Raw genomic sequence first — 15,241 nt, 5'->3', positions numbered from 1 at the left:
GGCGTGCCTCATAATCGGATCGTGGGTTGGGCACGTAAGACCCCATAATTTTTTTTTCCTTTCTGTGTGCTTGCAGTTAAACGTATTCGCGAGATGCGTGTGCGAGAGTGCACAGTTGCACCAGCCCACGACAGCAGACTAGGAAATGTATAAAATGCGGGCTCTTGCCAACAGACCAACCCCCTGCCTACCTCAGACGATAACAGTTCTGTTATAAATGTTCGTGCATCAGCCATGTGACGTCACTTTGTAGACGTGTTGTGTAACTGATTGCTTATAAGCACCCGGAATGCTGTACTTGTTCTTTCTGTTATGGTCTAGCTTGCCGAATAAACTGTTGATCTGTCGCTCTGGCTGTTGCTTTGCACGTTGCGGCCACAAGTTCAACGTACTTTCAGAGGCGTAAGAGAAGCTCACTTCATTAAAGCAGTTTTTACATGAACGCGTACCGCAACATGAAATATGTACACGGACTCTCTCGTGACGCAAATTTGAGCCAGCGTAGCACGTTGAAGGTACGTATCAGCAGATGTGCGCTTAAGCTTTTACTTCCTGCTGTCACAGTGCATCAATTGGCAACCGAATTCTTAGTAGGACACGTCCAAGAAGTGCACAGACGTAGTGAGAATTTTCGTAGTGACCGCCAGGATATGTTCCATGCCAGTTCATGGCGTTATGCATGTTAGAGATGCATGCCTGCTCACCGAAATGAATGCTATCGCTTCCAAGCTCAATCTAGACATGCTGAACGATCAGTCGATATCTGCAATCCACAGGTTGCCAGCTAGGGCAGATAAAATTCCTGGTATCATCATACGTTTTGCGAACCAAATGGTCCGAGATAAGTGGTTAGAAAAACGAAAATTGTTCCCTATAGTTCAATCTGGCCTATACGTGATGGAAAACTTGACAACGCATAACAGGTTTCTGCTTAAGGAGGCTAAGGAATGGGCGAAAGCAAACAATTTTCGTTTTGTCTGGCACCGCGGGGGAAAGATCCTTATTAGGAAGGAAGAAGGTAATACTGCTCATGTGGTAAAGAATGCAGCTGACCTTAACAATTTGAAATGATGAGTCAACCTGCCCGTCATCAGTTCACAATGTCTAGTGCAGATTGGGTATCTCCCACAGAGTTTCTTAATTACATCGGTTCGAAACACAGTCTATCTACTAAATGTTTTCATTTAAACTGTCAATCTGTTCGAAGCAAACATAATGAGCTAGATGTGTTCTTTAGCAGCCTTAATTTTCAGTTTGACTTTATTATGTTATCTGAAACATGGTACAACCGTGGTTCACTTGTTTGGCATCTACCTGACTATCAATGTTTTAATCAATGCAGGACCACCTCTCGCGGTGGTGGTGTTAGCTTACTTGTTCGCGACAGTATTAATGTTGACTACATCGAAGAATTGTCATGCGTCACCGATGACTACGAGGTTCTATCCTTTCTTTGTGGCAGAAGCGTTTACTCAGTATTTTATCGTCCACCAAGTGGGAATATCCAGAGTTTTTTCTGTTTCCTTGAAAATTTTTTATGTATGTTTCCATGTATAAGTATGACGTCATCTGGGGTGGCGAGTTTAAGATAGATATGTTAGCTGACACTCGCTTGACTCGGGAATTTCATATCTTGCTTCAGTCGCATGGATGCTCAAGTGTTATCTCCGTGCCAACGCGAGTAACCCATGGCGCGTCCACTTGCCTGGATCTGTTTATAACTAATGTTTCTGCAGTAATCACAAAGGCCGGCGTTCTTTCGTGCAGCCTGAGTGACCACATGCCCATTTTTTTCTGTCTTAAACGACACACCAAAAAGAAAACACAGCGTCTTTCACCCAGCCAACTGATTACACCAAATCGCCTTGAATCTTTTCGCACTCGGACTGGAGCGATGTATACGTCACACGGTGTGCCGAATCAGCGTATAAGGAATTTCTGCGGATTTTCAGCACGTGTTACCAAGAAAACTTTCCTCTGCGAACGAAACGCAAACGATCTTCGCATATTCGTAAACCATGGATCACAGATGACCTGTTTCGCAAAATAAAGTTCAAGAACATGCTCTTCAATAAGTTTGTTAAGTCGCGTAATATAACTGATCTGCACATATTTAAACGCTACCGTAATAAGCTAACAAATGAGCTTCGGAAAGCTAAAACCTCCTATGAATATGAATACTTCATGTCTTGTCAAAATGATAGTCGCAAAACTTGGAAAAAAATAAACGGTATGCTAAATCATGCATCGTCCTCATATGTAAGTATTGAGATTTTGAGAGACCGAATTAGTATTCCGAACGAAGTACTGCCCGATTGTTTTAATAATTATTTTATCAGTGCAGCTGGCATATATGTAGATAAAAATGCCGACCGCTATATTCAGGTCCGATGCCCCGATAGCAATTTCTTATATCCCACTACTGAATCTGAGCTAATTCACTTATTTTCAGAGTTACGTAATACAACATCGTGTGACGTTGACGGCATACAGATTACACCTGTAAAACACGTCTTAGACATTATCGCACCTGTTTTGGTATACGTTTACCATCTCTGTCTGGTATCTGGGGTATTTCCTGCAAAAATGCAGATCGCTAAAGTAATAGCACTGTTTAAAAAGGGTAATAAAACTGAAATATCTAATTACAGACCTATCTCTATACTTCCAACATTTTCAAAGGGACTTGAGAAAATAACATTTCGGCGTATCTCAGATTTCTTAGAAAAACACAGCCTGCTAACAGACTGTCAGTATGGTTTCCGAAGTGGAAGGTCAACCCAGCTTGCCTTACTAGAGCAAAAGGAATTGATATTGAGAAACATTGAATTAAAGCAACTCACGCTCGGTATACTCATCGACTTCAGTAAAGCGTTTGACTCTGTTGATCATGAACTTTTATTAAAGGGAGACTAAAGAGAAACAGGAAGTTCAGCTGGAATAAAAGAGGGACCTTCAGGAATGCATGCAGTTTTTGTTGGGTGCAAAAATATGAGTTATTAGCGGAGAAATTCGTAAACAAAGACCAAATATCTCTTCCTCAATTTCTCTCACCCAGATTTGGCGCTGAAGCAGTGTCGTCACAGATTTCATTCCTCTCAGCGAATCAGAATGCGCCATGATACGTCACCGCTTGCGTAAACGGCCGAGGCGCTGGATGCATCATGGCTTCATGTATGGTCGCTGCGTTTGCGTTCGCCGCGATGGATACCGTTGCTGCCGCTGAACCTTGCAACGAAGAGCTCGCCAGGGAACTGCGCAGGACTGCATTTCAGCGATATTCAGTGAAACGGAGCACGAAATAATCCTCCGTGCTCGAGCGGTAGGTGTTTCCGCGTGCGATGGCGGTGAGCCGCCGGCCGCGGCCCGCGGAAAGCAGGGCTTCGTTTTCGTCGACGGAAGGCAAAGCGTCCGGTCCGCCAGGCGACGATGTTCCCGACAGAACAAGCGTAGAAAGTTGCGCACGTACTCGGTATGGTTCTTTCGTGGCTTTATTTAACGACATTCAGCACTCACCGAGCCGCCAGTTTGCTGCTGCAGGGGCACCGGTAGGGGGTTTGATGAAGGCCGCATTGAGGAAACAGCTGCTCGAGAAAGGACTGGCCTCTGGGGCACGCCAAGATACTTTCCGAGGGCAAGATTATACACATAATCCGAGGGCGAGAAATGCAGAGAGCACACCATCGGTTTCTCTGGCTCTTTTGCCGTTTTATCATCGGCAGAGCACTGAGCCATTGCGAACGCCGGGGAGCCGGGGCTCTCCCCGCGACACCACATGAACGGACACAATCGAGTCAACACTGCCGCTGCCCCCGAGCAAGCGCCTTGGGCGGCCCTCAACACTACACACACGAGGCATTTTCTAGCTGTTTCCCGCGAAGTCAACGTTTTTCGAGCCACGCAACACGCAACCAAACACCGTAGAGCGGAACAGGCGCGCGAACGATGCATTGACCAAAAACGAAACTACGAAACTATCACGGCCGCATGTATCTCCATGCCATTTTTTCTTATTTATTCAATTTTGTGCTAAACTTGTACTTCATCGCTTGAAACGGTTTAAAAAGTTGGCAAATGCTGTTTATGTACGTTTAAGGTGTATTTCATTTTGCGTTTTATTAACAGCGATAAATCGCTCTCGACCAATCGCGACCGGCCTGCATTTGTAATCTCCGACGTCACGAACGTGTAGTGCGGGAATTTCGAAGGGGCGTCAGCACCTATCCTTCAGTTTTTCGCTATTTTCTCGCTTATTAAACATCTGTTTGCAGTAAGAATGGTATGGCTGTGATCGTGAAAGGATAATCTACCATTTCAGCTCCACTTCCGGTTTCTCTTTAGTGTCCCTTTAAAGAAGCTAGAGTACTACGGTATTCGCGGTATTGCTCTAGATATAGCCAAATCTTATTTAAAGCAGCGGAGTCAACTTGTTGAAATTAATGGCATCTGCTCCCAAATCAAACAAGTAAAGGTTGGAGTTCCACAAGGGGAGCATACTAGGCCCCCTTTTTTTCAACGTCTATGTTAACGACGTTGCTCTCGTGGATAGTGAGCCAAAATATATCATCCACGCAGACGATACTACTATGCTTTTTTCGTCGAACAATATTGCAAGCTTAACTTCAACTGCAAATTCTGTCCTTGCTAAAATACATAGATGGTCACAGGATAATGGCTTCAAAATTAATACTGACAAAACCAAAGCTATTTTATTCCAAGCCAAGAATAAACGCTTGAACTTAGAGTCAGACATTTTTATAGGCTCTTCAAGAATTGAGCTTGTCCGGTCTGCAAAAACGCTTGGTGTGTTTTTTGATAGCCATATGTCATGGAATGATCACATAGACTTCCTTGCAGGTAAACTTGCCCAAGTAGCTGGAATACTGTTCAGTTTAAAACCGCTACCACGCAAAGTCAAACTTCTCTTATATAATGCTCTTTTTCTGAGTCACATACACTACTGCTGTCTGGTGTAGAGTACAACGTCTGCTACCAACATAAACCGATTGTTCCTGCTGCAAAAAAACGTAATTCGTACTATTTTCAATGCGCCAGCAGATTCTCATATTGCACCTCTCTTCAAACAACTTAAATCGCTCACGCTGCACTCTCTGTTAGACTTTAGACTGTCCTTAGCCTATTGAAAAGACGTGAAACAAAATCAGTCATACATTACGTCTTTCACGCAGTAAATTATAAATACAACAGAATACAGCACACGGTCACCTGAGCACTGGCATGTACCACGTCCTCGCACTAATTATGCTTTTCAAATGTTACATCATCGCTTACCACGCTTGTTAAACACACTCATGCGCAATAACATTGATGTCATTTCTTGTCCTGTTTCGCATTTGTATGAGTTTTTCAGTGATATTTGATCATGATCAATTTTCTTTCATCGTTTTTGTTTGCTCATGTAAAAACTGCTTTTTTCTGTTTGTAGTGTTTTTTATATTGATTTTTTATGGCATAAGTTTTAGCCAGCAGTGCATTGTATTCAAATGTATTTTTGTTGTCAGTCCTGAATTAGCGCCTGTGCCTGCCGCTGCTGCCCTCAGACTGGGTTTTAAGGCCCGTCAAGTTGCTGTGCGCAACTTTTCCTTAAATCCCCCATAAATTGTACATTTATGGAAATAAAGGCAAATTCAAATTCAAAAGCTGCACCTCATGCACATACACCATTTTTTTTTTCGTCGAGCTAATGATATTGCTTAAAACATACGTTATTGCAGTTATTTCTAGAACATCATAGGTTTTGCTGCGTGCCTTGAGAAGGACCACTGTTAGTACAAAAATCGTAGTCGTATTCAATTTGAATGAATGAATGAATGTGTGTGGTTTAGTGGCGCAAGGGCCAGGTGTGGCCAAAGAGCGCCATGCCAGTGTTTGTTAGTTCGCAGTGAAGTGATGAATTCTGAGAAGTAGATGTGACGGGGCTGTAAAGGGGCCTAAAAATAATCGCTGTAAAGTGCGTAAAATATACATGTACTAAAATCATGGCAATGACTAATGATGTGTACTATGAAATGAGGAATGCATTCAGAAAGAAGAATTATACATTTAAAATATTTAAGATACAGTAATTGGCAAGAAGCACTACTACCTAAACAGAGCCCTTGAACCACAAGGGCCTGGAGGCATGTGCTATAAAAAACTATCACAGCAACATCCTCTGGAGAGAGGATGCGCTACGAACTTATTGGGCTAATAACATGTAGCACATCATTAAAAAATCGAGGACTGCTTTGGCATTAAAAAGCGGTTCTTCACCAATAAACAGCATGGGATGCAGAGGGATATTGTAGCGGTATGCTACAGGAAAATGTTTCCTTCTCTCGGCTTCGGCTTCACGACACTCCACGAGGACATGGAGGACGGTCAGCCTCTCACCACATCTACCACAGGTTGGTGGTTCATCACCAGTGAGTAAAAAATTGTGGGTGCCGTACGTGTGTCCTATTCTGAGACGACAGAATAGGACATCAATTCGTCGTGTTTTCGTAGCTGAGGGCCAGAAACCTAACTGTGGTTTAATCATGTGAAGTTTATTATTTGTTTCAGCGTCCCACAAGCGTTGCCAGTGGCTTCGTAGCTTCTTTCGCAAGAAAGGCTTCAAGTCTGTTGCAGGAACAGCTACTGTAGGATTACTAGTGTGCAATGCAGCTGATGTGGCCATTCGATCAGCTCGCACATTACCCTCAATGCCTCTATGGCCCGGCACCCAGCATATAATGACATGCTGGTAGGTTATATACGCTCTGCATAGAGTGGAATAGAGCTCAATGAGTACAGGATTTTTGTGTTTGCCGAGTGACATCAGGGCTTTCACAACGCTTAGAGAGTCTGTAAATATAACTGTTTTTTGAAGTTTTGTTTTCGTTATATGCTTCACAGTGCCCGTGTAAGTTGCTGTGCGCAACTTTCCTTAAATCCCCCATAAATTGTACATTTATGGAAATAAAGGCAAATTCAAATTCAAAAGCTGCACCTCATGCACATACACCATTTTTTTTTTCGTCGAGCTAATGATATTGCTTAAAACATACGTTATTGCAGTTATTTCTAGAACATCATAGGTTTTGCTGCGTGCCTTGAGAAGGACCACTGTTAGTAGAAAAATCGTAGTCGTATTCAATTTGAATTTTACACGTTAGTATTGCTGAAATTGCGCAATTTTTGAACGTAAATACATTTGCCTAACCAGCGTAAGCATCGCCGACTACTTTTCGCGGAAAATGGAAGCGACACGTCCAGAAAATTTCAGAGAACACGTAAGACTTCTTTTGCACACAAATGTAAGGTCCGAAAGAGTGCTGGGTAACTACACGAGGAACCAGCAAAGACGAGGATTTTTTTTAGGGCGAGTGTTGAATAAATAACGAAGGACAGCTTCAAGAAAGTTTATTTGGATAGGAGTGGCAGGCATGCAGAAGACTGAAGACAGAAACGTTTGACAATGACGCATAATAATGTATGCTACAATGACATGAAATCCTGCAAAACATGAGAATACGTAGAGTAACGTTGAACGCTGAGCGAAATAGGGCACAAACTTTTACAGTGAACAGAAAATAAATACACTTCGACACTAATTGAACACTAGTTGACTGCCAACTTTGTCAACCCTGGCATTGCTTAATGCTTTTAACTATGCAATTCCACCATAATGCCACAAAATGTGCCTAGTATATACAAAAAGACGCGAGCAGCACAGCTACAAACAAAAATAAAAGAATAAAAAAAGAAGTGGCACTCCATGTGAATCGTACAGGTGCGGTAAAACCGAGGTCAATGGCGTTAGACAAGGTGGTGCCATCAGCAGCACACTTGTTCAGCATATGTTAAATCCCTGCCGTGATGATAAAATTACCGAGCGCATTCCATTCAGAAAAAACGCCATGTCATAATTCCCACAGCAACTAAACATCAGTAGTAGCACTTCCCCATAGGACGGTCACGCGCTTGTTCTTGCCGAGCCTTGCACGAAGTGCCAATTAAGATTGACGCACGACATCCGCAGCAGGGCTTTGCGCCTGGTGTAGCGCAAACATGTACTGCACGCATTTCGTCCAGTTATAAAAAATCCTCAGGCTAAAGGAAAAATCAGCAGTGATAGAGGACACAACGGCAAAACGAGTATGTTCAGAGACCGTACGCGGCGACCTGATTAAACATTGTGCGACCGAATTTGGCAATTTTTCTTGTTTCACTGTACAGAACGCTAATCTAAGCAAAACTTTGTCCAATGTGTCCTGACGTGCTCATTCGTGCGTACGCTAATATCACCGTTGCCTAAGGTTTCTGCAAACACCTTATCAGCGGCAGATGCCTGAAACTCGAGATGTACAACGACAGCCCCTATCGGCTTCAAGGTTCCGCGTAAAGGTCAGTGTCGCATGAAAACCTACACGGCACAGCGTGCCGAGATTACGGCAGCTCGATAGCGAGGTGACACCTTCAAAGTGCGGTTCGCGACTCTCAAGCAATGATAAATTGTCACATTGTGCATGTTCGACACATATTATCAGTTTTCACCTAGTCCGCAGTCGTTAATGGGCGACACAAAACACAGCAGTGCAAGCGCAAGGATCTCATCGCTCATGAAAAGTATGAACGACAGCAATCCGACTGCAGCAATCAACTGTAATCTCGACGTTGCTAAGTGGAATTGAGTAACCCTGCATCTTATCTGCATGTTCCCGGTGCTCCTTTTTGTATTAACGCCATTAAAAAGGCACAGACAGGACCGTCTCGACAGCAAATATGCCGTGCAGGAATTGTGCAGCGAATACTGACTTCCGACAAACACTGCAGATTTACACGCACAAAGTCTGCAATGAACACTCACTGAATTCAACCCGCTAGAACGCGCTGAAGGAAAAAGGAAGTAGAGAAGTCAAAGGTAAGCTGCCATTTTATATAGCATCTAAACCGCACCGTCGATAAATCTGGTTCCTCCCATTAATGCAGTTCGTCGCACTTGGGGACATATTCTGAAACGTTCCACTTCGGCGATTTTGGGCTCAGCGACGTCGGGCTCAACCAGCCAATCAGCGCGCGCTTGAAGGCGAAATTGTCGCCTAGGCGAACTATCGCCTAAGTGGAACGTTTCAGAATACACCCTTGTATGTATATTCGAATGGCTCAGAGTCACAGCTAAATGTCACTGTTCTTAACAAATGGCATAAGAGTACCACCGTCCCCGCTACGCTTACGCGCAGTGCACAGCACCGTCACAAGAGCTACGGATAGCATAGCCATCAATAATGAAGATTCACTGCGAATTACAGTCGCACACCAAAGGAAGCCAGCAGGCGAGTGCTCGAGGTTCAGAAAACGTCAGCGGCTCCGAGCTCGAAACCTATCTCACAGCAAACGACCTGTCACAACAGAGCCGTGAGCCCCGCTGCCACAGCCGTCAGCAACAATCGAAACGCACTGACGCCGGGAGGTTCAACCGGTGGGGCCCCGCCCGAGGGTTCGTCGCCAGCGACTTCACCGGGCGGGATCGGCGGCACGTAGCATGCGTCGCTCAAGGGGTCGTAGATGCGCGTTCCCGTGTGACCACACTTGCGCGGGTTGACAAAGCTGCTCCGAACGCCGAGCACGAGGTGTGACACGTCCGGAGCGTCGTGGCCGTACGAAGCCGGACGGGCGCCGCACTCGACGCTGCCCGCTGCCGATCCACCGGCGCACCGAAAACAGTGGAAGTTGCGGTAGTTGGAGAACTTGCGCGGGGAGTACACGTAGGCGGTGTAGCTAGAGCACAGCACTTCGTCGCGTCTAGAAGCGCCCTTCCGACAGGTGGAAGACGCGAGGCGACAACCGCGAAGTCCGGGCAACTCGTGCCAGAAGGACTCGTAAGACGCGTCGGCGACCTGGAGCCTGCAGCTGAGCCCCTCGGGGCCGTGAAGCGCGTGGCTCATCTTCCCATAGTGTCCGGCGGCGAGAAAACGCAGCACCTTCTCGGCGTTCCACGCCCTGTTGCAGCGAAGCTCCAGCTGCCAGGGTCTCAGGGCCTGCAGGTCGTCGTGGCAGGCGGCGCAGAACACGTTGGCGTACATCGTCCTCGATGCGTTGCTGTAGACGGGAACGTGTTGCAGGGGCTTGAGCTGCTTCCCGCGGCCGAGGCAGTGATTGCGCAAGTCCGAGTCGACCGCCGGGTCGTCGGGGCACGAGGCTAGGGCGTAGAACTCACGCCCGTTCTCGAGCAAGCACCGCCAGTGCGAAGCGGGCACTGCGGACGGCGGGGCCGCCTCACCCGTGGAGCCGCCGCTTCGGTCGACGCAGCAGTCGCCGTACCGCGCGCAGTCGGCGTCACATCGGCACACGTTGTCCGGTGCTCCGCGGGTGCAAAGGTCCTCGCCTGCCGGACAGACACCAGCCGCGAGCGGTTCCCGGCGCACCGGTATCCACCAGGCCTCCCCCTCCACGTCATCGATAATGTCCTAATTTGTAAAAAAAAAAGAAAAAAGTTCACATGACATGAATTTTTTATTCAATAAAAGCAGTATTTGGCTGATTACTTTTACCCACAATCAATCGAGCAGTATTGCCTAGACTGAGTGGTTGAATGAAAAATCACCGGCCCTTCCCCTGTTCAGAAAATGGGGGTAAGCGAAGCTTGTGTGTCTACCTGACCTTCCTAGTGATTTTCTTTCTCTCTCTCATTCTCTCTCTCTTTCTTCCTTTCTCTCTCTTGCTTACTCTTTCTCCCTTTCTTTTTGTCCCTGGTGTGTGCCATTGAGCTTGGTTGGACCCTTTCTGCACTACCACCAGGATCGGGCTACTTTTCAGCGTGACACCACAACCACCGCCGACACTTGTGAGCTTATAAAGCTTCGCTTAAAGATTGCGTATGTCTGTAGTGCAACTGACGGTGATCTCCTTCCGAATTACCGTCTGTTGCACTTCGGTCCTCGACCAGGCAGGACGTGTGTCGAGTGAGCTCCTGAACAACGCTTTGCAATGTGGTGCACGAGGTTTAAATAAATCATGAGTACGGGATCTCAAAGATTTGCGGCGTAGTGCTAACGCATTTATCTCGCATTTACCGCTGAATCTCCACAGAACTACAGGTCCAAGGAATACGAAGTTTGTTTAGCGAAGTGCAACAACTGCCCACTGCGAACAGAGATCTAAAGATTACGTTTGTCGATAATGACGGACACTCTCAATATTGGGGGCGAGGACATACGGAGTCGCCATCTGTCGGAAGCGCCTCACCTGCGTAGTATGAGGGATAACGCGGTGAGCTCCTCATAGCTTTGCATGGCTGTCGGCGCTCAATAAAAACACCACGCGGGAGCCCTCCCGGCCATTTCTGTAAGTACTCTCCAAACGAGGGAAGTTTCTCACTGTCAAAATAATAATCTTGGGCAAACAGAAAGCGCAGAATGGTTTACAGACGCTATCTCTTTACCGAATACCTACAGCGAACGCCCATTACGCGCGGTCGCCGCGATGGAGTCCCCCGAACCAGCTTTTTGCGTGAAAGGTAGGCAATTGCAGAGAGCAGACTATGAAGTATGTTCTTATAGTGTGTTGTCTCTATAACCAAATGGAGCATACAGAATGAAGCCTCAATGCAGCAATCGCACGGGTTCGCAGTGACCGATTGCGCGTCTGCATGCGAGCACGTTTTCGCACCGTGCCGTGAGCCTTAGGCCGCAGCATATGAACATTTGACAGTACACAAGTAACCATTTTTGCGTGGATGCTATCAGAGCTGCTCAACAATAATTTAGTTATGAATAGGGCATTCGACGCTATACGGCGATTCGTGATATGCCATCGGGATGATTCAATCATTTTTTTTTCTAAATTCTTGGACGTTTCAATATCGTTATTTCTGAAGGTGCATGGCACGGTATGTTTACCGTTCTTCTCAGCGAGGAATTTCCCGCTGCTTCTTTTTGTTAACCCAGTACATTCATTGTTTGGTGCTAACACAAAACATGAGCATATGCCATGCCTTTTTTTTTAATGTGCTTCCTAACGTTAACGCCCTTTCCATTCTGGTGAACTTGCCACTATCTAGCACCAACTAGTCCATAGACCTAAGCTTCATGACATTAGCCGGGCAGCGCGCGCGGGCGAGCGTCTCAGTGCGCGCTTTCTGCTACTCGCCGAACATCGCAGCCCCAACGCCGTAGCAGAAATGCTTGATACACACCCAAGTTGTAGCCGATGGCTGCTTGCCGGTTCAAAGTTTCGCAATCCAAGCTCAGCTTCTTGGCCTGCTGGTACGTGTGAAGGCTGACACCGGGCTCCGTTGCGTGAGCATCCGGCACTGCGGCACCGAGGAATAGCCTGCCATGTCGGACGCCTTCAAAGGCAGCCGCTACCAGTTATAGTGCTTTGAAGTGTTGTCAAGCAGACACCCGAAGCGGGAAAACATACCCTCTTAATCAGAACCGTAGCGCAGGTGGGACTAAAATTTCGTTTTCACTCGCTTCGGCGCTTCCGAAGCAGACGACGCGGCCGCTGTGTCCACGTGACCCCTCATACCACGTCACGCCGAAGCTCAACCCCCAATACCGCCGTCTGAGCCGAATATGAACCGCCGTCCTGACATTCCGCTTGCCCTCTACATATATAGATACTCCTCTGGCGCACAGCCAGATAAGCTCCTGCGAAGAGGACTGTCGCACCACTTTCGAGTTTGACTCCCATTAGTACCAAAACTAGTGGTGCTTATGCGGTCGATTTGTAGATTGCTTCTAAGAAGTCTACGCAGGAAGGAAGCGTTGTAGTTAGGTGCATAAATAAAAAAAAATAATCATAGCATCTTCTATCGAGAAGTGTATCTACCATCGGCAAGAATTTTCACCCCCGCGGGCATTGTGTAGGCACAAATTATGAGAACTTGCGCAGTGGAGCAGGCTACGTCACTTAGGTAGTCATAATTCCATGCTGTACAGCGATCATTCCCACTCTCTGAAGAGCCCTGCGCACGCGAAAAAACTAATTGTTTGCTCCAAATGCTACATTTGTGCTTGTAGTAAACAACGCTTCATAACGTACTATGTAATGACAGAAACTTGTTCACACATCCCGGGATACTGGGTTGCGAATGAACCGCGTCGTATATTAATTGCGATAACGGCTATTCATTAATCGAAAGCTAGTCGAAAGGTACTCGATTCGCTTGTGGACACTATTCGATTCGATCTCAAAAATCACTATTCGCACACCCTTAGTGAATAATCACTGCTACAGCGCTCGGCGCCGACTCATCGAAGACACTGGTCGAGTGAAAAAAAAAAAAAAAAGCGCGTCAGCACGAGATATCGATGCATATCAATGGGCTCGTCGCACCTACTTATATACAGAGACCACTCAACCGGAGTGAGCAAGCTCTGCGGCGCCGCTTCTATCTCACGCATTAAAACAATATTCTCAAAATGCGTTCGCTCTGAAAATCCCAATGATTTTCTTCTCGAAGCAGCAGTCTTTCAAAGCGAAATTGCGGTGGCCTTGAAAGTGCGCTAAAACCGCGCAAGACTTTCTTCTAATAACCCATTTTGAATACTTCTCAAAGCCCGCGAAAGTAAAACAAACGCCACAGATATATATATATAAGTTCCGGAACTTAAAACGTTGAAAGCTAATATACACTAATTTAGCAAACCCCATTTTTTTTTTTTTTAAGAGCAAGAAACAAATTGTCAGCAGACGCAGAAATACAGCCCGCCGCTTGGCACTACGAACTAAACAACGCCCCTCGGCCACCACTACGATGACAGACGCGGCTGTGGTCCGGGGCACCACGCACCTGCAGAGCCCACGACAAGGCCGGAGACGCAGCAGACCCAAGGAGCGCCAAGATCAGGAGCAGCGGCAGCTCCGGTAACGGCCGCTCTCGGCGCACGACGCGTTCTCGTCCCACGCGCAGCAACATCGGCACGTTCGGCTTCCGTCGCTGCTGGCACCAGTCCACAACCAAGACGGCGGCGGCGGCGACAACACCGCATCAAGCTCCCACCGCTCACTCGACGCTCAATCCCGGCGGCGGCCTTCGGCCCTCTCCGCTCGCCCGGCACACGAAACTACGGCGAGCCGCTTTCGTACTACGCGCCAGCAGCCGCCGCCGCTGCCACAACGGTCGCGCGCGCGCCCGGCCGCACGTGATTACGACGTCGGCTCCCTCCCGCCCGCTTTCGCCATTCTGGCCTTTCCTCCCACGCGCCAGCGGTGGGTCCGCGCCCCCCCCCTCCCCCTCCGTCCTTTTCCACGCAACGCTTCTCCTCACCCCTTGTCACCGCGCGTACTCGTGAAGGGGGAGCTTACGAAGTGAGTACGAAAGCCCGGGCCAGATAAGATGCGCAGCCCGGCGGCGCGTCACGGTCGCGGAGGCGCGGCGTGTTTTGACGAACGACGACCGCCTACGTCCAGGCGCTCCCGTTCCGGGCGCTCCGTATGACGTCACCGCGCCGTTTTCGTTTCGTTATTTCGCGGGACGTAATTAACGCTCTGCGGGGAAGCTGGCGGCGTCGACGGGAAGAAAGTTCTCTCTACAGCCCAACGAACGCCAATAGGATGCCAGCAACCCAACGCAACTGCAATATGAAATCAATATGCTTAAAATACAAAAAGCCTTTTGCCTCGAATTAATAGGATGCTAGATATATTCATTTACTGACGTGTAAAAAAAAAAAAAAAAAGAAGTGCTGTGGCAGGTGTGAGTAGGTCCTCCGTCGAACTAATTCTTTTTTTCTTTCTCACGTATGTTGCATGGTGCGCCAAAATTGCGGTTCGTAACGGATCTTTCTAGAGGCCCGTCTTTCCATCATCGATGCGTCTTGTAGCGAGACGCTTCAATTTCGCATAAACGGACGGCTCAAATACTAATCATAAATCCGCCACAACTCTTTACGAAGTCACCAAATTGGCGAACGCTGTGCTTCCTGTACTTAGTCAAGAAGCCGCAGGCTCCAACTTACTATGCGATGTCTAGAAAACAACTACAACGTCAAGGGGCAGGAATCCACTGTAGATGTCAACATGCAATGACGAAATGAGGATGATAATTGGTGGGGTTTGTTGGTGCAGGGGCAGATGTGGTCAAAGAGTGCCAGAAGGCGATATTAATGATGATGATGATATTTGGTGTTTTGTGGCGCAAGGGCCAAGTGTGGCCAAAGAGCGCCAAGACATGAATGGTATGTTTGCCATGATCAGTGAGTTCCGATGACGGGATGCAATGTGGCTGAAAGGGGCCTAAGAACAAATCGCG

General features: G+C 47.3%; 1 protein-coding gene across 1 annotated transcript; it reads right to left on the bottom strand.

Annotated features, from left to right (window-relative positions):
- Positions 1-7,387: 7,387 nt before the first annotated feature.
- LOC119435679 (uncharacterized) lies at positions 7,388-14,159 on the bottom strand. Its single transcript, XM_037702416.2, has 2 exons — positions 13,781-14,159; positions 7,388-10,451 (listed from the first exon to the last, which is right to left on the bottom strand). Exons 1-2 carry the CDS (start codon positions 13,904-13,906, stop codon positions 9,387-9,389), a joined length of 1,191 nt encoding a protein of 396 aa, XP_037558344.1. The 5' UTR covers positions 13,907-14,159; the 3' UTR covers positions 7,388-9,386.
- Between the last annotated feature and the right edge of the window lie 1,082 nt (positions 14,160-15,241).

Source organism: Dermacentor silvarum, unplaced genomic scaffold (assembly GCF_013339745.2).
Source record: "Dermacentor silvarum isolate Dsil-2018 unplaced genomic scaffold, BIME_Dsil_1.4 Seq8229, whole genome shotgun sequence".
Lineage (NCBI taxonomy): Eukaryota > Metazoa > Arthropoda > Arachnida > Ixodida > Ixodidae > Dermacentor > Dermacentor silvarum.
This window is presented reverse-complemented; position numbering and strand designations above follow the sequence as displayed.